This window comes from Astatotilapia calliptera, chromosome 7 (assembly GCF_900246225.1).
Source record: "Astatotilapia calliptera chromosome 7, fAstCal1.2, whole genome shotgun sequence".
Lineage (NCBI taxonomy): Eukaryota > Metazoa > Chordata > Actinopteri > Cichliformes > Cichlidae > Astatotilapia > Astatotilapia calliptera.
In genome coordinates this window covers 11,779,624-11,800,725 of record NC_039308.1, presented here as the reverse complement: position 1 = coordinate 11,800,725, position 21,102 = coordinate 11,779,624, and the positions used below count along the sequence as shown (strand labels likewise).

General features: G+C 38.6%; 1 protein-coding gene across 7 annotated transcripts in view; it reads right to left on the bottom strand.

Moving 5' to 3' along the window:
- Positions 1-714: 714 nt before the first annotated feature.
- The window catches only part of pitpnm2 (phosphatidylinositol transfer protein, membrane-associated 2), a 64,486-nt gene continuing 44,098 nt past the window's right edge, over positions 715-21,102 (bottom strand). For 5 of the 7 annotated variants that reach the window (XM_026173092.1, XM_026173093.1, XM_026173091.1 and 2 more), the window contains 18 exons: positions 20,647-20,737; positions 19,700-19,853; positions 19,426-19,615; positions 19,211-19,330; positions 17,651-17,862; positions 17,392-17,567; positions 14,794-14,964; positions 14,534-14,674; positions 13,458-13,619; positions 13,076-13,354; positions 11,372-11,520; positions 11,016-11,132; positions 9,689-9,805; positions 9,441-9,589; positions 9,205-9,354; positions 8,236-8,419; positions 8,021-8,149; positions 715-7,801 (listed from right to left, as the gene is read on the bottom strand). In XM_026173092.1, coding sequence (XP_026028877.1) covers positions 7,433-7,801; positions 8,021-8,149; positions 8,236-8,419; positions 9,205-9,354; positions 9,441-9,589; positions 9,689-9,805; positions 11,016-11,132; positions 11,372-11,520; positions 13,076-13,354; positions 13,458-13,619; positions 14,534-14,674; positions 14,794-14,964; positions 17,392-17,567; positions 17,651-17,862; positions 19,211-19,330; positions 19,426-19,615; positions 19,700-19,853; positions 20,647-20,737 — 3,060 coding nt within the window. In that variant the 3' untranslated portion in view covers positions 715-7,432. The remainder of the gene's footprint in view (positions 7,802-8,020; positions 8,150-8,235; positions 8,420-9,204; positions 9,355-9,440; positions 9,590-9,688; positions 9,806-11,015; positions 11,133-11,371; positions 11,521-13,075; positions 13,355-13,457; positions 13,620-14,533; positions 14,675-14,793; positions 14,965-17,391; positions 17,568-17,650; positions 17,863-19,210; positions 19,331-19,425; positions 19,616-19,699; positions 19,854-20,646; positions 20,738-21,102) is intronic. The other 2 variants (XM_026173095.1, XM_026173096.1) reach the window with 2 other exon arrangements.

Here is a 21,102-nt window from a genome sequence, read left to right as displayed (position 1 = left end):
AGGTACATCTCAGGCCTAGATTAATTGTAAGCCTAGATTAATTTTATTAGTATTTATTATCAAAATGACTGCTGTAAACTCAGTTTATTGCAGTTGAGCTACATGAAGTTCAAGACCTGTGCTTTGTATGTGTGTAACTTGATACCACATCTGTTTTCTAGTAACCAGCAGTGGGCCTCTGGTTACAAAAAGAACTTGCATAGAAGTCCAAAGTCACTTGGCTCCTTTGATGTGTATCCTCAGTAAATACTTTTCTTGATGATTTCAAGTCTCAGTTGCTAGTTTCAAGTCTTATTGAATACAACGTGTTTATTTTGTTCTTTATGGACCCATTAGAGGCGGAGAAAGCAAAGTACACATTTGGATGAGCCAAACTTGTGATTGACTAGTCGCTACTTTACAAGCCTTGCAGTGTCTGCTCCAAAGCTGATTAGTTGTTCTGGAACAAAAAAAAACTCAGAGTTGCCGATTGCAGAGTTAACAAACTCAAAGTTAGACCCAGATCTACATGTACCTCTCACTCGGTGCTTCCTATTTCTAAATACAAAGACATCAGTGCTTGAAACACTGTGCTTCAGGCATCACAGTGGGATCTCACTCCTCAGCTGGTAGTAAGTCCCGGATTTATACTTTTTTTTTTTTTTTTAGGCATTCCACATAATTGTATGTAAACGTTTAAGACTAGGCTAAAAAGAACACACAAACACATGGTAATTTATCATCCAATTATATTTATTCCACAGTACAGAGGATAATGGTGAGTGCTGAACACATACTGTATGAACAACGACACATCTGTACCTACTGAAAATGTGAGTCTAAATCACTTGGAAAAGTAATTCTGGTGTCCCTAATTAAGTACATGTGGCATCTTAGTTACTGGCTGTCGGTGTCATGGATCAAAGAATCAGTTAAAACATATAAAATGGGTAATGACAATCTATGCAACAGCTAACATGGCGCAGAGAAGTACTATTTTATGCCACCCTTTCCTAGCAAATATAAGCAGTATATAAACATTTAACGATGCAATAATGTAACTGTAAGCAGATACAAAGTGTTTGTCTATTCCTGGAATTATAAAAAAAAAAAAAGTAAAACAAATGGAAATCACACATAAAGCAAGAATTAATGATGCCGTAATGGTTACAGGGCAATTAAAATTGCTACAAATATAATAAATCAATGTGTAGAGCTACATTTTAATGTGTTATAAACCATTAAGTGTTTATAGTGGTGCTTATAAAAACTAGATGATGTTAAAATAAATTTTGTGCATGTGACTCTAATCCCATACTATGCATATATTGAAAGTGTATATTAATTATTGCCACTATACACTTTGTCACGGTCCTACAGCATCTGCGGCATTATATTTCAGATGTGTACATACAAAATATGATATGGTGCTAAAGCTGGACATCAATAAATTGTCAGTCCCACGTTCTAATAAGGAGCCTTTTCTAAAAGATTTATTCATTTAAAGATATTAATCAAAACCGACTTTTATTTGGCAGCTTTGTTTCACTTATAATGGCTTTTAAAAACATTTGTAATCCTATTATAAATACTAAATAGTCATCAATTAAGAACTTTAATCAGTAGGCATGCTTTCCTTTTACATGACTGTACGTCTTCAGTACAATACATACATGTTTCAGGTATGAGTTTACAGAAGTCATTACAAATACTTTTATTGGCTTTAGAAAATGTAGGAAGGTTTTAAACACATGAATTTTCAATAAGTGCCAAATAATTAGTTTGCTAAAATGCTGTTCATAGAAGCAACAGTGGGTGCTAACATTTTTCACAGTGTCAGCATTAAAGCTAAACTGAGCAGTCATCTCATAGACTGAAATGAAAAGTGGTCTCTTTGGACTAACATGTCCAGTGACTTATTCAGCATACAATAATGTTTACCCTTTCACAAAGGGTGTGTTATTAGAAAGTGAAACCACAAACTAATAATGCACTTTTTAAAACTAAAGATGTAGGTCTCTATATTTAATCATTCTTATCCCAAAGTGGCAATAATTGTGATTACAGGAAATATATTCTGCTGTTTGTTTTTGTTTTTATATGTAAGTGTTCAGTTTAATTGTAAGGACATAGTGGAGAAGAGTTCATTTATTATTCTTACCAGTGTAGGTTATGTAATTTTAAGTTGGATTAGACAAAATGCAACAGTTTGTTAAATATTGTTTTCTGTTAAGGGCTTTTACTTTTCCATGCACCTACTGCTGCCTGAGAAAAATGTCTCGAGTTATATTGCAAAGGTTTTGTAAAATACTCCAGCTTGAAAAATAGGTACAATAGTCCTATAAAACATACTTGACTGTTGTAAGAGACAGCAGATGTCTACAGCAGCTCAAATACAAACAGTTTTCACATGGTGTGAAAAAGCTGCACGTGGTGTATGGACGTGTATGCTTTCAGACTGCATGTAGATTGAATTGTGGTAGATTGTGCCCCTGCTGTGATGTGAAGAATAATATTGCACTGGTAGGAACATAAAAGCTTCCTGTGTTGGTCCATAGCCTCAATGACTGCCAAAATGACAAATAAAATGCTACATATTTCCGTTATAGTTCACCTGAAATTTCCAGAGTAACGCCATGAACCTTAAATAAATAAATAAACCTCGACCCTATATTTCCTACATATATATCTTTACAGTATGTACAGTGACACATCCTTGGCTCCTGAACAGTGTCAGAATCCAGACGGACAGACATTCAACTCAGCAGCCAAAATGGCCAAATGGGGAAAAGTGTTCTCCAGGACTTCTTTCAGTCTAGCATATTGTCCAAGGTTTTGGCAGCACCCTCAGACTCTGTTCTACAAGGTCAAAACATTTTGCCCATTTTTTTTCACATGCAACATTCAATTTAATATTATGTAGTCAGCAAATCAAAATCCAGTCAAAGCATTAAGACGTTTGCTCTCAGTACACACTTCCCCTTCTTACGAAAGGCTGGATACAGTGTTCATCAGAGGTTTTCAAACTATGACAACCTCCCATCTGTGTCAGGTGGATTGTACAGGTGCACAGAGGTGTTTGAGAGCAACAGGAAGCACTAGTTGTCTTTTTTGGCCCTTTAATTTCCAAGTTAAAAATGAGTGGATCTATGTGATATATGTATCTTTAGATTCAATGGGCCATAGACTTTCAGAAGACACTGCTATATCCAGTACCCATGACTAATAAGCAGACAGTTCTTCATGGGTACAGTGCAAACAGGAAGAGCTAATAGCTAAGACAATTGCTAAAATGCTTTTAATGGGGCCAAAATCTTAAAAAAGAAAAAGAAAAAAAAGAAAAAAAGTTTTCTTTTGTTTTTTAAAGAAAAGAAACAAAAATAAGAAAAACTCCTAATCCTCTAGCTATAGTCTGTGCTTCTCAGATATCAGCATGTAGTCAAGTCACAAAGCTAATTACATTCCTTTAAAAATCAGTCACCATTGTTCTAAATGATTTTCTGGATTCCTCAATGAGTCTTCTAAGTATCTGGGTTAACCAACAACAACAAAAAAGCCTTTTCTACTCAGTAAAAAGAAGATTTTAAACTTGAAATCTTTCTCATTTTGCACCTCTGAAACCAAATGAAAACAAAGACAGCAGTAGATAGTAGGAAAATTAGGAAATGGATTTGAAGAGACACCTCTTGCAGTGTGGTGGCACAGTAGTAGAGCAGTAAGTACTGTTGCTTCACAACTAGAAGATCCTGTTTGTCCATTTAAGGTGTCCCTGCCCAAAACCCCCCTTTCTTCTGACTGCCCAACTGCTGGAAGCTTGCTGAGGAGCAGTACTGATTATCTGAGAGTTATATCCACCTGAGAACCAGCCCATTCATTTATGTGTCCTCTGTAATGGACATCTGTTTTTGACTTATTTGAGCTAACCTACATATATGACATTCTGGGATTTCCATTGATATTTCATGGGTTTTGTTTTTTATCTCCAAAGAGGAAGGAAATCACAAAAAAGTTCAATAGAAAGATTGTTTTTTCCTCGCTTCTCAGGAGGATATTTCTGGGTGTGCTGTGTATGTAGCCAATAGCACAAAGAAATCAGGTTTCTGTATGTCATGTTATTGTAAGATAACATAACATAAGAAGGAAAAGTGCGCTTTTAAAGGTAAACTTCAGGAGTCTACATTAGATTGCACAAATTTTTAAAGAATTACAGTTACTGTAGTTCCAAAGCTTTGAGAATAATCATCCACCAAACAGAAAAATATCCCTGTTAAGAGAACACAGAGTGTGGGCATGGATATGCATCAGGGGGGGAGCACAATATCAGACTTTGAAAACTCCTGGTCTAAAGACTTCTGTAGAGTTCCTTGTTAACTATTTGGCACATATACGTACATCATTTTCATATTGTGACCAAATGTACAGACGTATGCATACCAGCACATATATCATATCCTGACATAAATAAAAAATGTCATGCACTACAGAGGTGTTCGAATGCAGCAAAATGAGATGGTAACTACAGTATATTCCACTGTAAACTAGTGCAAAAAAGGATAATGAGGTTATGCCGTTGATTAACTACAGTATTAGAGAATGATTTTGGCTTTTGTGGTGGGTTCAAGACGGTCTGGATCACACAGACTGGAAATAGAAGCACTCTTGTGTAGTGTGGAAACTGGGCATGTGAAATAACAGCATAGTAAAATGAGGGTGACAAGCAGTGCGGCTGCTCCATACATCCATACACGAAGGCTTAAAGGACAGATTCACAATTTTTCATGCTTCAGAAATAGCCATATGCTCATCTGAACACTGAAACTGTTGTAGTTATAATTATTTAAGTCTATACCAAGCATGTAGAACTACGTATCATTTGTTTAGACTTAGACTTCCAGTTCATGCAAAAACACATTAGAATTTATGCTTGTTATTAATATTATAAATATTATTTTGAAAATCTGGCTTAAAAGAGTAAAGTAAATAATTTCCAAGGTTTTAAATTTCATCTTTGTGTCAGGTCAAGTCAAATTATTACAGGGTGTGTATAAAAATGAATAACTTTAAAAACTAGCTATATTAAAACAATTCTATTGCAATATAAGAAGGGTTAATTTTAAAAATCAAGTATATGGCCTTTTTTGAATTATCTGCATAAACACTTTTTTTAAAACTTTTTTTTAGCTCCTATTGACTGAATTTGGATCATTTTAAAGGTATAAATTAAAAGGTCTTGTCATTCAGTTTTGTGCAGCCCTTAGTAGAACACCCTGAACACAACAATTTTTCGAGAGATGTTGTTTAGTTGTTAACATTTGCCAAAAATAAGCATAGTGGATTCTGCCCACTATCACCTAAACTGGAAGCACATTGTGTAGGGTATGTCTTCATGGCTAGTTTTACTGTTTCAGTGTTCACACAGGCACCTGACTTTTTCATTTATCATACCTGTAAATGTTTTTACCTATTATATAAAGAGCCCATATGTGCCCATAGTTTTTGTTTTTTTTGGATTTGGGTCAGAGATGTGAGGTGGCTTCATCTTCTTTAAAGGGAAAGAGAGGCCAATGGGACTCATCTCCCATACTTCACACACACTGATAATTCAGTCATTTCAACATTCGAGCTGAATCACTTCGGCTCATTCTTTAGTCCATTTGGTACAAATACTGAAACATCTTTGTGAGTGAAAGCTCTCCCTTCCAGTTCAGTCTGAAATGAAACAGGCTCCAGGTCCAGCCTGCATTATATCCTATGAGAAAAAAGAGCAAATACTCAGGAAACACCACAAAAGTGTCTCCCAGCAGCAGCAACTATGGGAAACAAAACACCACCAGCAGGTGGATCTGAGGTATTGCAAGCAGATGAATATATATATAGATATATATATAAATAAAGGGATAGTTGCTGTGGACTGTACAGAGTCTCAGTTGTTGCTTTGATGCTGCATGCCCTGTTTTTCTGCTTTCCGTCTCCTCTGCAAAGAAAGTGTCTTGTGGGATATTAAGGCCTTGGATGGCCCAGAGGCCACACGGAAACAGAAAATACTACAGAGTTTCACACAGGGTGGAATGAAAACTGAATGGCCGACCTGCTATCAGTATGTTTTAAGAAGCATGAAAAGGACTGATCTGTGACTAAGACGACAAGTACTTTCCTCTGTGATACAGTATATTTCACAAATCCAGCCCTTATTGTTCAAAGGATCAATTCATCCAAAATACACATTTCTTTATTCATATCTTTTGGTATCTAAAAATAGAAAATTTAGAGATTCTTTTAAAATCTCTGCCAGCACAATACCATGAAGGTAATTCGTTTGTGGTCCATTACACTTAACTCAATGCTAGCATTCTCATGCTATCATTTCTCCAGTAACAATGCTACAAGCTTTTTTTCTAATCTAGTTTAGCTTGTTAGCATGGTGATTTTAGGTGGTAACAAAGAGAGTTTGGACCCTGGCAGACTCTCAGGTACATTTTCATGACAGAAAATACTTCCACCTACATTTACATCATCTTAATGTTTAGATACTTCTGGACAAATAAAACCAAAAAGTACCAGCCAGATAAATAGGGTGGAGTAAAATGAAATTGGAGAATTCTTTATGAAGCCAGCTGACAGGCTGTTGGTAAGAAATGGGAAGAGAGTAACTAAAGCATCTAACCTAACAACCTTCTGGATGGATTTTGTTTACACTAACATGCTGTGGCTAGTTAAAATAGCTACTAATATGATCTCTTTTGGTAGAGTTTGGATGAACAGATCCTTTACAGTAAGGTCTCCATTTGGTCTCTCCTTACTTTTTGTTAGATTTGCCTTTCTGTTTTTTGGTCTCTACTTACTTTTTGATAGATTTGCTTTTCTGTTTTTGCATTATGAGGGTTTTCTATACTTATTGCCAGTCACTGCTGTGTTCCAAAACAGTGGAAAAGAAACTGAAGTGTAAATCACTGGCCCTTTGCCACGGTTGCCAAACGAACTTAGCCTCAGTCCCATGGTTGACTGTCTGAAGATCAATCTGGCTCTGCAGTTTGTCCTGAGCTCATGAGTGTAAATGTTTATGTTGTTTGGAAAGGAGAAGGGAGGGTTTCCCGTTAGACGAGATTAGTTTAAGGCTTACAATTTCTTTTTTTAATCCTTCCTTTGTCATTTTTTTAAATAGTGGTATATCCTATAAAAGTATTACTGTAAAAGAGTCATGCTACAGAACTGTTTTGTTCTCTAGATCCCACTTGGCCTGATTAGTCCACTCCTCCTGGACAGATCCCTACTTATCGCTCCTTCCTAATCTCTATTAATTATGGGTTATTTATGCTGAACCATCTGTCTATTCCTTCCACAACCCCATCATCCACACACTCCCATCTTTTCTTCACCTTTCTATCTTTTATCTTAGTCCAGAGATCATAGTGGCTCGGCCAGGGTCCTTTATACCAAAGCTTTTATTTAAACATTACTTGGGGCCATGTAAGCCTACACTGCCCTCCTTGGTGCTGCTGCTGCGCCCCCAGCACCCCCCAGCTATACTCATACTCCTCTGTGCTGCTGCTGTGACCCCTCTATCGCGCTCCACTTCACACTGGCTGAGCGTGCGCTCAGTCCGGCTGGGCTGGCTGGGTGAGCATGACCCCGACCCTCCAGGCTGCTGAGAGGAGATGGTGCGAAAGATGTGGTTCCGTTTCCGGAGGAAGTCTCCTCCAGCTGTGCCCAGAGCAAAGCTGCCCTTCCGGAGGACCATACGGGTACTGGCGGTCTTGGCAGGGTGAGACCTTTGGTTGTACTCCAGCTGAGATAGGTGGGAAGCATAGCCATCCAGGATGAACTGGAACAGATTAACAGTCAATTAAACTGGGTTTACTCAGCATCAATGCACAGACAGAAGGTCCCCTGACAGACCCTAAACACTCAGCGATTAATCATGTAAAATATTCATGGCCTAATTAGTTCACAATGAAACTATTTTACAGCTGTACACCCACTCAGATAAAATAGTTTCATTGTGAACTAATTCATAATGTACCACAATTATTTACTATCAGACCTGGCACTGGTGCTGCATTTTCTTCGTGGGCCTTCCCACTATGTAGATATGAGATGGAGGCAGGCCAATAGAAGTGTACACTGATATGTCCTTGGTGGAGCCATAGGCAGCAAATATCCTCATGTTGGCCTAATCAAATACAAAGAGTTTAAACTTTTAGACATTGGAAGGATTTTGCTGCATTGCTATTCCAGACTCTCCCTGCCCTCACTTACCTCGTTGATGAGGGTTTTGAGGAAGTTGGCCTTGTGTCGGAGAGGGTCATGTACCAGGCCGTCGCAGAATGAGACGATGCCATTAGGGAAGTTATGCTGGGAGAGCCAGGCAACAACACGCTGCTTCTGCATGTCAGGACGACCTGTGACATACACTATCAGATAGCCCAAGTCCTGCCAGTACCTGCAAACAATAAAGAATAAAAATCCTGAGAAGGAGTCGCGTTTGGATTAGCTGACTTCCATGCTAAAAGGGAGTGATATGTTGTTCAGAAAATCAATATTCTGCCATTACTTCACATAAATATTCCCAAGATGCAGCACATGTAAAAACTACAAATACCAGGGGGGTAGTATTTATTCTCAATAGTTTAGAAGAAAACTATAAAATAACATATATGGAATTAAAAATGTGTGAAAGAAAATGTGTTTTTCAATTTTACATTTTTCAAAACTTTCACCTTTCGCTGTAACAGTAATGTGTAAGCTCCACACAACAATTAGTCCTGCAAGTACCTGAGCTGAGAGAGTGGAGAACCCCAGCCTCAGTACCTTTGTCCATGCAGCAAGTAGACCATGTGTTTGTGGTCATTTATCCATTTATGCCTTCACTGTGGAGAGGAATGTTTTGCATTGTGTGATGTTTTTGACCTAGAGAAGCAATTCTTGTGTTGCTTCTTCTAACTTACTAACATACAAAAGGGGCAGACTTTAGACCAGATTCAAATGTGAGATATGTGGCTCCATGTGAGATGCAGAGAAAGTGAACTGCTCATATCTGCATATGCATTTTCCACCATGAAGTATGGAGAACAAGTTGCCAAGACAACATTCCACAACAATCTGTTTTGGTCTTTGCCACGGAGTTTTTGTTTGTGTCCACAACTTTGATTTGTACTATCTAGACGTTTTACACTATATATTACTGCAGAGTAGTATTCCTACCAAGCATGCTGGTGTTCTCCTTACCTTACCACATCCACAGCCCCTGCTCGAACCTTAGGGTCACTCCCCATTATTGAGACGCTGGCAGCAAATGACCCGTCAATGCTGAATACAACAAACTCTGTTCCTCGTGGTACAATAGTAAGATAGCTGTCTGCAAATGTGTGGTCGCCCCTATTAGAGAAACAGCGACTGGTAAATATGATGAAATTCATACATGTATGCGTCTCTCCTTGTGAAATAACTACAACTCAGCATACCTGACCACCATTTTGACAGGATATACCCCGATACCCAGCCTCTTGCTCTCTGGAATTACATAAGAGACACGTCCACTGTTGTTAGTGAGCTCCGTGTCAAAGTACACCCACTCTCCAGAGGGAGGCTGGGTCATGATGTGAATGTCAATCTGCAAGAAAAAGAAAAAAAACAAAAACAAAACATGGGTTGAATACAAACCATCTCTTTTTTGTTGTTGTTCCTAACAGCCAAACATGTCAGTCATTACCTTTTCTCCAGTTAATGTGACCATGTCCAGAGGACCATACATGAAACGTCCCGTCAGTGTCTGCACTCCATCCTCTGTGAACACGGCGTCATTCACGCGATGATTAGCTGTCACATTCTGAGAAGCAACCAAAACAGGAAATCAGTTTCTTTTTTTTTTTCTTTTTTTTTTTCAAATCTCTTTATTTGGTTTTCCAGTGTTCTTTATCATAAAGGCAACTAAGATTCAAATATAAATGATTACATATATACAACAGAAATTAAACAAAATCAAAACAAAACAAAACAAAACAAAAAAAAGGCGGAAATCAGTTTCAATTCTCTAAAGTCTCTCTTGAGACTTCTCTTACTGTTTTTGCTGCCAAAATGAGATGACGAGAACTTGACTGAAATGTTAATCAGCTCATTAGAGGTGCTTTTTTCCTAAATTGTTTGTCCTATGAAATGCCTCTTTGGCACCTTTGGGACTACCGTATCGTCTTCAAGGACTTTTTGGAGACCTTTTTTTCCAGAATAACTGAAATCCTCTACTTATGTCTTGCTGCTTATATCTTATGCAGGGCTATGGGCTATTCTATTCTATTCTATTCTATTCTATTCTATTCTATTCTATTAAATGTTTAGAGAGGAAATATTTTCTTGGTAGATATGCTAGTAACTAACAGATATCTGAAGTATGAAAATCAAAAAACGTGCTTAATCTTTAACAATAACTTATACACAGCCTTGTCAAAAGAAAGCAATGATAATCTAATATTTAGTTGGAACAAATTTAGCTTGGCATTATTTCAAATGTTTTATGCTTAGCATGTAAGTGGGGTTAAGTTAATCGGGTAGGTTAATTAAAGTTGGATGTGAACTAGATGTGAACGTGAACAGTATGACAATGGCTGCCTGTCTCTCTGTGACAGGCCGGCGATCTGTTCTGGGGGTTTCCTGGCTCTCGCCTTATGGTAGCTAGGATAGGCTCCCCCCATGACCCTTAATTGGACAAGCAGAAGAAAATGGATAAATTGATGGCTCTAGTATGTGTGGCATGACATTTTCTGATGATAAATTAGTCTTTTAGGGAACGATGTTGAGGTCTCCAAAGTTTGGATCATTAGAAATTCAGATTTTCTTTGTAAATTTGCCTTTCAGGTAAATAAAACATCCATTTTTCTCCCTTTGTGTCATTTTTTGCTGCTGCTGAAATACTTCTAAAGCCAAACCTATGCCCTCCGAAAATATAACAGAGATACTTTAAGTCAAAAATCTCTCTTTTGTATCCACATCTTAAAAGTTCAGCATTGCCTCTGTCAGGTGGAGATACCATAAAGACCTCTTACCCGAATTTTAACATGAGTCCTCTTTCGAAGCCACTTCTCCCGAGGTTTTGAAGGAGTAAATTCAGACACTTCTTTACCATCCAGCTCCAAAACACCAGAATTCTCATGTCTCATTACCTGCAACAGGAAATGAAATTAACATTAATCACATATATTCTGTTCTCTTTAATGTTTATGGGGGAAAAAAGAAATGTAGAAAGCATGGTGAACCTATTGTACCAAATTTTCTGTAAAGGAATGGAGTCTTATATTTAATTTTAAAAAAGCAATGACTGAGATTATCATCCCTGGAACTATGCAACTTAAAACACTTTAGTGATTACAAATCAAAGAAATAAAATCAATTGAAAGAGAACCTGTCTGAGTATAAATGAGACAACGTCCGTCGATTCCCAGTAGGAGGCATGGAAAAGATGAGGCAGAGCCACGGTTGGAAAGGCTGTCAGGGCATCAGGACAGTAAAGAGCATAGTCCATCCTCTTACTGCCCCACCACCGAGAGGCAACTACAGCAGTGAGGGGAAAAACAGACAGTCAGAACGTCCACTGTGCTGATTTTAGTTAGTGTTTTTCACTGAAGGTTTGACTAAGAGGCACTAGGGCTAGGTTAAAACTGGACAGTGGTGAGTAGTAGAAAGGTTTGAAGTGCACACTGTTCCCTCTCTTTTTTTTCTTGTAATGCAGTGGTTCCCAACCTTTTTGACTGATATATCCCCAAAGCCCTCAAATATCCCTCCACCGATACCACAGTGTGTTCCAAACATGATCCCAATGAATGCTATTTTAAACTCTACGATATTTTAAAAGACACGTGTGATTAACTGTAGTGAAGCAATTCGTCCATTCTTTGTGTTGCAAAAGTAAAAAAATGTTTGTTGTTACTGTTGTTACTGTTTAGGGCGATCGCGGCTCAAGAGTTGGCAGTTCGTCTTGTAATCTGAAGGTTGCCGGTTCGAGACCCGGCTCAGACAGTCTCGGTCGTTGTGTCCTTGGGCAAGACACTTCACCCACCTACTGGTGATGGCCAGAGGGGCCGATGGCGCGATATGGCAGCCTCGCTTCTGCCAGTCTGCCCCAGGGCAGCTGTGGCTACAACTGTAGCTTGCCTCCACCAGTGTATGAGAGTGAATGAATAGTGGAATTGTAAAGCGCTTTGAGGGTCTCGAAAAGCGCTATATGAATGCAGTCCATTATTATTATTATCCACGACTTGTATTTGTCCACTGTTTTATCTATGAACTGTTAATATCCCTAAACTGCAATATATGACTTGGATACAGCAATTTATTTGATATGATGAATTTAGTTAGCGCTTATAGAAATAAATTAGTACACATCAATTTTTACTACTATTTGGGCTGTTTTATTTTCCCACATAAATGGGATCTCTTACGCTCATTTTTATCTCCACAGATTTATTTGTAGCCACTACTAGTGTATCCATGATTCATAATGCTAAAGCATCTGAATTTACTTAAACAAAGTGTTTAATTTCCTTCACGCTTTGTTTGAGATAACTTTCTTTTGACTGGCTGCATCTCGCAACCAGAAGGTGTGATCAACAGGTGGGTGGGGCTTCTGCGTGCCTGAGATGATCACATTAGCAATATCTGCTCTCAGTGATGTCATATAGATGTAGCAGCAAGGGGAAAGTCTTTAGAGCAATCTGAAGCTTTAGGCTCACAGGGATCACTTACACATATAGTACACTGACCTTCTTATTTAAAACTTAGACCATATTTAATATCAAAATCCATCGTGTCATAAAACATCAGTATATATTTTTTGAGATTTTTCTGCCAACACCAAAAGTAGCTACTGAGGTACAAGTAAGCCTGATTGGGAATCACCACCAGGACAAGAAAACAGTGGTTCTCAAGGAATTAAGTTCAGAAAGGCTCACAAGAAGGATTATGGACCTCCAGTGTAATTACTGTAACTACTTGGGAGTACTATCTGAGAGAAAGGAAGAAGCCAGAGGAGGAAGGAAAGAACACAGGGAATGAATACAGATTGTAGCATCCTTCCCTCAAGGTCCTCTTACTACAGCTCCCAGGGTACCTTTCTCTATGTTCTTCAGCACCCTGGGCGACGGGGGTGCCGAGCTGATGTCAGTGATGTCAGACGTAACATCAGTGAGGTCAGAGGTCATGTCAGAAGTCATGTCAGAGCTAACGTCCGAGCTGTGCTCGGACTCCACACCGTTGGATCTCGGAAAAACCTGACGAATTTTCTTGCGCAACTGAGGCGGTGTGCTCCGAGAGGCAAATCTATGGTAGGGTAGATGCAGCTGTGACAGCAGACTGGGCCTTTTAGTGTGGCTCACTTCACATTTGCTTGCTAAGAGGATGTTTGGAGGGAGGAAATGAGAATGTCAACATGTAAACTTCCAGCTTCTGGACCAAAAATTAGGTCAGAGACACAATGTCAGAGGTCAGCTTACTCGTAGCGATGTTGGAGGCGGTGTAAGAGTCAGCTAAGCCTGACACCTGGCTGGCTATGCTGGCCTCACTGGCTCTACGGGTGCAGCGAAGGTGAGGAATCCCTGGTGATGTTGATGATGGATGCTGACCATCAACAAGAGTATGGGAGTGAAGGGTATCCACTGCGAATAAAGAGGAGTTATAGTCATATTCTTTATTCACATATGATCAATTATTTCTATGATTATGAATAATTCAAACACCAATATAAAATAATGATATTTTTAATCACTCATGCAAGGAGAAACAAGTTGTAAATACAACATGTTACCTTTTGAGTTTTAACCATTTGATAAATTTAAGTCTCACGTTCACTCTTTTAACTCTGTTTTTGGTTTCCTCCAGATATCTTCCTGCTTAGCTACTGCATGTTCCACTATTTTTACCCAATAGTCAAAGAACTCTGTTTGCTATTTGCTGCTGAGCAGTTAGTGTAAAATCGCTTTTTAGTGCTTAATTTGTCTGAGAAGAGACAGGAGTCTGAAGTGGCAGAAAAATTAGAGTCATTAGAGTGAACCAAAATGATAAAACTGCAACCAGCTCGCTAATCAAATAATAGAACCTCAAAATGAATTCAGTGGGTAAATACAGGTTTACCCGCAGCAGATGGCTGTTTGGTTCTAGTTTGGTTCTGTTGGATATTTCTTCTACAATGGACTTTTTTTTCTCCCCACTGTCAATAGGTGCTTACTCATAAAAGGTTGTATGATTGTTGGGGTTTTCTCAATATTATTTTAGGGGTTTACCTTACTCTGCAACTTCCCTGTTGGCAAAACAGGTGTTTTGAACCCCACAAACAAAAAAAGCAACTGAGCCATAACTAATGTTAGGGAAATCTGTTGATGTTTATGAAAGAGCCATAAACATCAACAGATGAACCAGCCAATATACTGGAATATTGTATTTTTTCCATCTGTATCAGTAATGGTCTTAAAAAAATCCTATATTGTTAGAAGCTCTAGTTTTAACCAAATCCAGACCACATTAGAAAAATAATAATAACAGGATAAAGGAGATAAAGAGAACAAATACACACTCTCTGTGTTGCTCTGGGAGGTCTGCCAGTTGAGGACAGGCACAGGGATGCAGGTCTCACTGACAGTGCTTTCCTGGTTCCGATGTGATGCTGTACTGCCAGACTCTATCAGAAGCTGGGGGTTACTTTGCACAGTTTCAACTAAGCCAGACAAGGGGTAAAAAAAAGTCAACAACTTGTATTACATAAAGTTCTGCAGCAAAATGTCTCAGGAAGTGTGCCTTTCTTTTTTGTCTGTGTTTGCGTGTGTGTCAACTCACCCAAGAGAGCCGAATGTCCATCACCCAGAGGAAAGCGCTGATAGCGGGAGACGCTACAGGGAGGCAGCAGGTAGAACCTCTTGTCTAGGAGAGGCTCAAGACGAGAGGCGGAGGGGTCAGCTGGATGAAACATGTTGTAAACCTGCTGGCAGGCTGGACGCAGCGCCGACACTAGAGCAGGAAACACAGCAAGAAGTTTTAAATAAACAGACTGGTGTGACTAGTAACACGGGACACTGTGTATACAAACTATAACTTTAGATAGTAGGCTGGAAAATACATTACAGTTTTACTGAGTTACATTGATGCAGTTCTCACATCATCGATGTAATTCTCTCCACTCCTTTTGGAGATCATTTATCTGAATTTCATTAGTGGGACCACACCTTGAAGCACACCCTTTCTCAAAAATGAGAAGCTGTTTGTTCTTGTTTTTGTGCCTTACCCTGTCTCCTTTTTTCAATTAATTCATTTCTCATTAGTACATTGAGATCTTTCCAGTCTGGGATTCGCCACCAGTCCCCTCTGAGGCCCTGAGGCCTTCCCCAAACCACAGCCTCAATTCATGCTCGAGTCATCTGCCATTATCTACTATCTACTGCTGTAAAACCTAAATGAGGATGTGGTCCCGGCTAGTGAAATGCAGTTCTTAACTCTGTAACACACTTCCCCACTAACTTGAGAATTTGTTATTGTATTTGCACACACTGCTATTGTTTCTACCCATTAGCACCACACACATTTTGTTATTGTCTTGAAGCACTTCTCGTCTGAATCTCATAACTAATCAAAACATTTTCCGTAACACTGCCCGGTATTGCATTATTGTTTTTAATGAAATCCCTTCAGACTTCTTTCAAAGTCTGTATGAAAGACTAAGGCCAGTCACACACTGTCAGTGGAAGAACAGTTTTCCTCGATCGTTTTGGTGCAATTCTCCCATCAGAAAAGTCACTGTCACTACTAAATTTGGATGAGCAGCTGACAAATCTGCAACAACTCTGCTCTGAAACTTGTACTAACAAGGTGTACTTAATAAAGTGCTCAGTGAGTTTGTACAGTATGTATAGTATACACATGTGTGTAATTGGCAGTGCCATGACATTCACCTGTAACACAAGATTGTGAGTATTTATTTCCAATTGTTTCAACTAAACTTCTTCTGACAACGTGTTACTATTTGCTTTTACCCAAAGGACAATTTCACTGCTAACACCGAGAGTGTGTGAGTGGATTTGCTCTTTCATACATGTTTGAAAAAAGTTCAAAGTAGCTTGATTGAAAACACTAATGCCGTGCTGGACAGTATTCAAGAAAGTGACAGATGTAGAGTTCTGACTAAGAATTATATAGGTTCGATCACTGGCTTCTCACGGTCCTTGAGCTCTCTAATGCATCCATCACAATATGAATGTGTGTTTATGTTAGATAGAAAGCACATATACAGAAAAAAGTGCATGTGTGTATGAGGCAAGTTTTTGGTGCTCAGGTAGAGTAGAAGCACTATATAAGAACCAGTCCATTTAGTACTAAATTATAAGTAGAAACAATAGCTGATGTGAGAATTGCACCAAAGTGATTGATAAAAACTGTAATAGGACTGTCGTCTTTATATAAAGCTTGACAACTACTTTGCTGATGTAAACTTCCCACTGGTCTTGGTCTGACTACACCATAGACTCTCTAGTGTTTGTCACAGTGTCTACAAACAACAGCAATAAAAAACTATGCCCATATGAAAAATAAAATAAAATGTGTATAACCACTTAGAATTCCAAACAATCAATGTTTATATCCCATCATAATCACTTTGTTTTACACTTAAACTACTGTAGTATGTCCTGTTTGAAATCATACCTTTATCCATATGAATCTTTGATTCATTAAGCTACTAGGTGGTATAAGCTTTGTTTATATTTAATCCTATGTCTTATGCCCTAATTTGATGTGTGATTGTACTGTCATATTTCAAGAGTAGGGAGGATACTGTATTTTTGTGGCATGTTATTTAGGTGATAGATAAGAATATCCTCACCAGTGGTAATTCCAGGACATTTTCAAGGCAAGCAGCACAAAAATATTTGACTCTTTATGTATTTTATCAGTATAAGAGACCGATAAAACTGCATCTACCAACAACTTATTTTCCTAATATTGAACGTTTTAAAGTTATTCCGATATTACTTTGGAAAACCATGAGAAATAAATGGCTGTGTAAACAAAGAAATGAAACTAAACATCCGACAGCAACTGTAATGATTTCCTTTTTTCTTTTTTTTTTTAAAGTCCACATGTTAAGCCAACAGCTGCAGGTCAGTAATCTGTTTCTTTAAAACCTCAAAGGACACAGTGCAGTCAGACTTGTGGCTGTGTAAGCACTTCTATCACATATTTCTCTTTTTCAGCCTTTGAGATCAAAAGCATGACTTCTAACCTCTGACACCTGCCTCCCAGCTGCTGGAGACATGCATTTCACACAGGAAGATACACAAAGTGCTACAAATAACCACTTCCTGCTTTGACCTGTGACGAACATCAAATTAGACCAACGGCAAAATAAATGATAGGAGCATAAAAAGGGAGAAAATCCTTCCCCACCATCCAGAGTGGGCACCACAGTCTTCCTCAGTGCAAGCACGAGCCCGAGTGGAGAGCCGAACAGGAAGAAGTCAGTCACTTCAAATTCGAACTTCCCCAGAGATCCTCCCTCCAACATGGTGCTGTTGCTGGAACGCCGGGATCCAGCCTCTCTGTGGAGAACGCTGGCGTGAAGGCTGCCCAGAAAGAAACAAAATATAACACATTAGAAGAAATCTTTGAAGGATTTGTGGCATTTGTTTTAAGTTCTGTGTCTCACCTAGTGAGGAAGGCTTGGTGGTGTTTGATGGTGTCCAGCTCGTACGTGGAGGAGTCGCTGCGTTTGCGTGGAAGCTGCTTCTTGGGGTCGTCAGGCCCAGAGCAGTGAGGGATGTCAATGTTGCTGCGGCTGAGATGGCGGCTTCCTTCGAGGGATGGCGAGGAAGAAGAGACACTGTTTATGACGATACCAGGAGAAAGAAGTTCTGTGTCCTGAGAGAGAGGGATGAAAGAGGATACTGTCAAATGTGTGATTGAAATTATTCCCACAAGTCTTTAGTTTTTTTGGAATGACTTAGGTGTTTGTAATAGCCTTATAGTTTTATGGATAGCACTCTCAAACTGTAGGTTAGTTTGTCAGGACTATACTCACTATAATTTGGCAACTATCAGGTGAATGGTAATAAAAATTTGCACCAACATTCATAGTCTTGAGATGCCTCAGAAAAAGAAATATCCAGAGTCTTTGTCTAGCATAAATGAGACCAGCAGAAAAACATGTTACCATAGTGAGCTGCACCTGCAATGTGAAGCCCATTTATTTTTAAATTGCTGATTGTTTATGTTTTAAAAAATTAAGGATGGTTTAGCTTTTACAGTTACAAGATCATTGCACTTGAAAGACAACTACAAGATTTTGCTTTAACTTCACCTGTACGGATATCAAAAATTGCCTCAGTACCCTTTAAATGTGACATAAGATCTGTGATAACTCTTTACCTTTTCTTCATGCAAGGCTGAAATTGTATGAATTGTAATTTTAACTGGGTTTATGACCAGAACATGCACCTCCAAAACTGATGTCATACATCACTGCATTACTTCCACTTTGTATGTATTACCTACTAATAGATGTAATACATTAGAATATGCTAAACTAGGCTGCTCTAGTTTACCATTCAGTTCCAGGCACCGCTGTGCCACACTGTGTATTGTCTTGCCATGCAGACCCACTAGCATGGCTTCAGAGTCTTGTTACATCTAATGTACATATTTTCTTCATATATTTCCCCCCAAGGGTCACATTTAGCACACTGTACTGCATTTGACAACATATCGCTTACAGTAAAAACAGAATAAGTCACACCATTGCGCACTCATGGACATACACAAATGAAAATTGTCAGACAAGTTCATATAAAGCAAGGATGGAGTTGAATGCAAGAATGCAATGCATTGAACATGTTGGCTAGTTTTCCACGTATTTTAGCATAGCTAAACACAGTTTCTGGTATCAACAATGGACTGTATATAAAAGATGGATGTAGCCACTGTTACATTACATTGTCTTTAGCTAAGCATTTTAGCCATCGGCATCTGAGCTACTGAACCTAAAAATAACTAAGAAGGAGTGAAGCTGACCGATAAACCGAGAGACACTGAACAGTCCTTCTTGACACCAGTGGGGACCATAATGTACATCGGCAGTTTTTGTTTTTTTAAGACTTTTTAAGACTTCAGCATTAGTTTCCTTTTTTAGACCCAGAAGCTACATCCATCTTTTATATACGGTCTACGGTATCAACAGCTTGGTATGTCATCAGAGAATTTAAGTTGATACCTGGACACTAATGGCACTGCCCCGTCTGCTGCTGTTTTGGCTTTCTGATACCGTCACAGAACTGCTGCACAGCGCATCAAAGCCCAGAATACCCCCAACACAGTCCCCAATAACACACACCTGTATTATAAAGCAAAGCACAAAAACATGAGTATGCACACTAAATCAGCGTTATCTGTACAAGCAGTGCCAATCCAAAAAAACAGAAACCCAACCTGGCCATTAAAAGAAGCTCCTTCCAAAGATCTGATGAAGTCGCTGTACACCTGATTGGCTCGTAAGATGACGGTTGCCACGGCATCTTGGTACTGTGGTGCAGAAGTAGCCAGAAGAGGAAGCGCAGCCAGCGGAATGTGGTCCTGACTGCTGGATAGACAGCTCTCATCGTAGCTGTAGGGGCTAAGACTGCAGAGCAGAGAGAAGTGGCTTTATGTCTATAATCAGCTTGCACGTGTATGACAGCATGTTATTAAAATGCTGCTTGCTCACTTGGACACAAGCGAGAATGCTTCGACACACACAGCAGGGCAGGGTACCATTCGAATGGCAATGCGGCCCAGTGCTGAAGGGTAATGGACCCTCATCACAGCCTCAAAAGCTCCACTTAGCGTGTTTACATCTCCCTGTTTGCTGTTCTGTTCTCCTTCAAGAAAAGCAAAGGCTCATTATTAATCATTGCCATGAAACACAATCATAAGGCCTTGCACATTTGTTTGAAAATTAAAAGACTTACTGTACTGCATAAATGAACATCTCCTATACCGATTGTGTTACTGGTGGGGGCTCGCTCATTTAAATAAATATACATATAACATATATAACACTTTCCTAGTCTTAGCTAATCATAACTAGCCACTATAATTTTGTTTTAATTCACTTTTCACATGTTGTTTGTTTTAACTATTTGACCTAGCTAAAAACGAACTGCTTTTCATTAGTTAGTTGTTTTTGTTTTCTTTAAAATTACATATTTTATAGTCTAAAATTATTTCCTGTAAATATCCTGGTAGATAATTGTTGTTATTTTTTCTATGACTGTATGAAATGTATCTAGCCATTAATGTCTTTGTGCTTAGATTATTTCATTTGAAAACTTTATAAGGCTTTAAGAGATCCTATCACCTGGTATTTAGTATGAAAAAAAAATCATTTTTCAATCTTTTCTATCCTTGATCAAATTTAATAATGGTTGAATTTTTTTGATAATAAATTAATTTCCTTTTTTCTTCTAATTATTATTATATTGATGTAAATGATATTTTTATCACAGAAAAATGAAAACTTAACTATGCTAATTTTAGCTTTAAGAATGTATTCTTATTATTTTCACTCTTGTACTAAACAATCAGTTAATCCAAAAATAGTCTATAATGTAATCTATAATGAACTTAGTAGTTAGTTGGATTGTGGGAAGAATTTTGAAGGTTTGACTGTACCAGAGCCAGTGTCCAGTATGTTGCCTCCATGCAGGACCAAAATGAGGACATGAATTTTGGAAGGCTGTACACACTGCTGAGATGAACAATCCTGCAGGTAAGAGAAACAGGAAAAAAGCAGGAAAATAAAGGTGGGCTGATAGGGATAGAGGCAAAAGGGAGTAAAGGAAAACACTGCAAGCAGTACTTAAAAGGACTTAAATGAGCTATGAGTTCAAAATAATCAAATAAAGTCTAAACACTTTGCTCTAGAGAAGACCAGTGGTGAGCTAGCTACATTTACATTTCATTTTGAAGAGAAAAAAGAAACCCTAACCAGGTTTTCCCCTTTTAAGGACACAACACTGGACAAGAGGAGGAAAAATCTTAAACGTCACTCCTGAAGTTAAATTCTAGGGTCAGGTTTTATTTTGGATTCTAGTTTCACTTCACTGGCGTTATAATGTAGAAGGAACA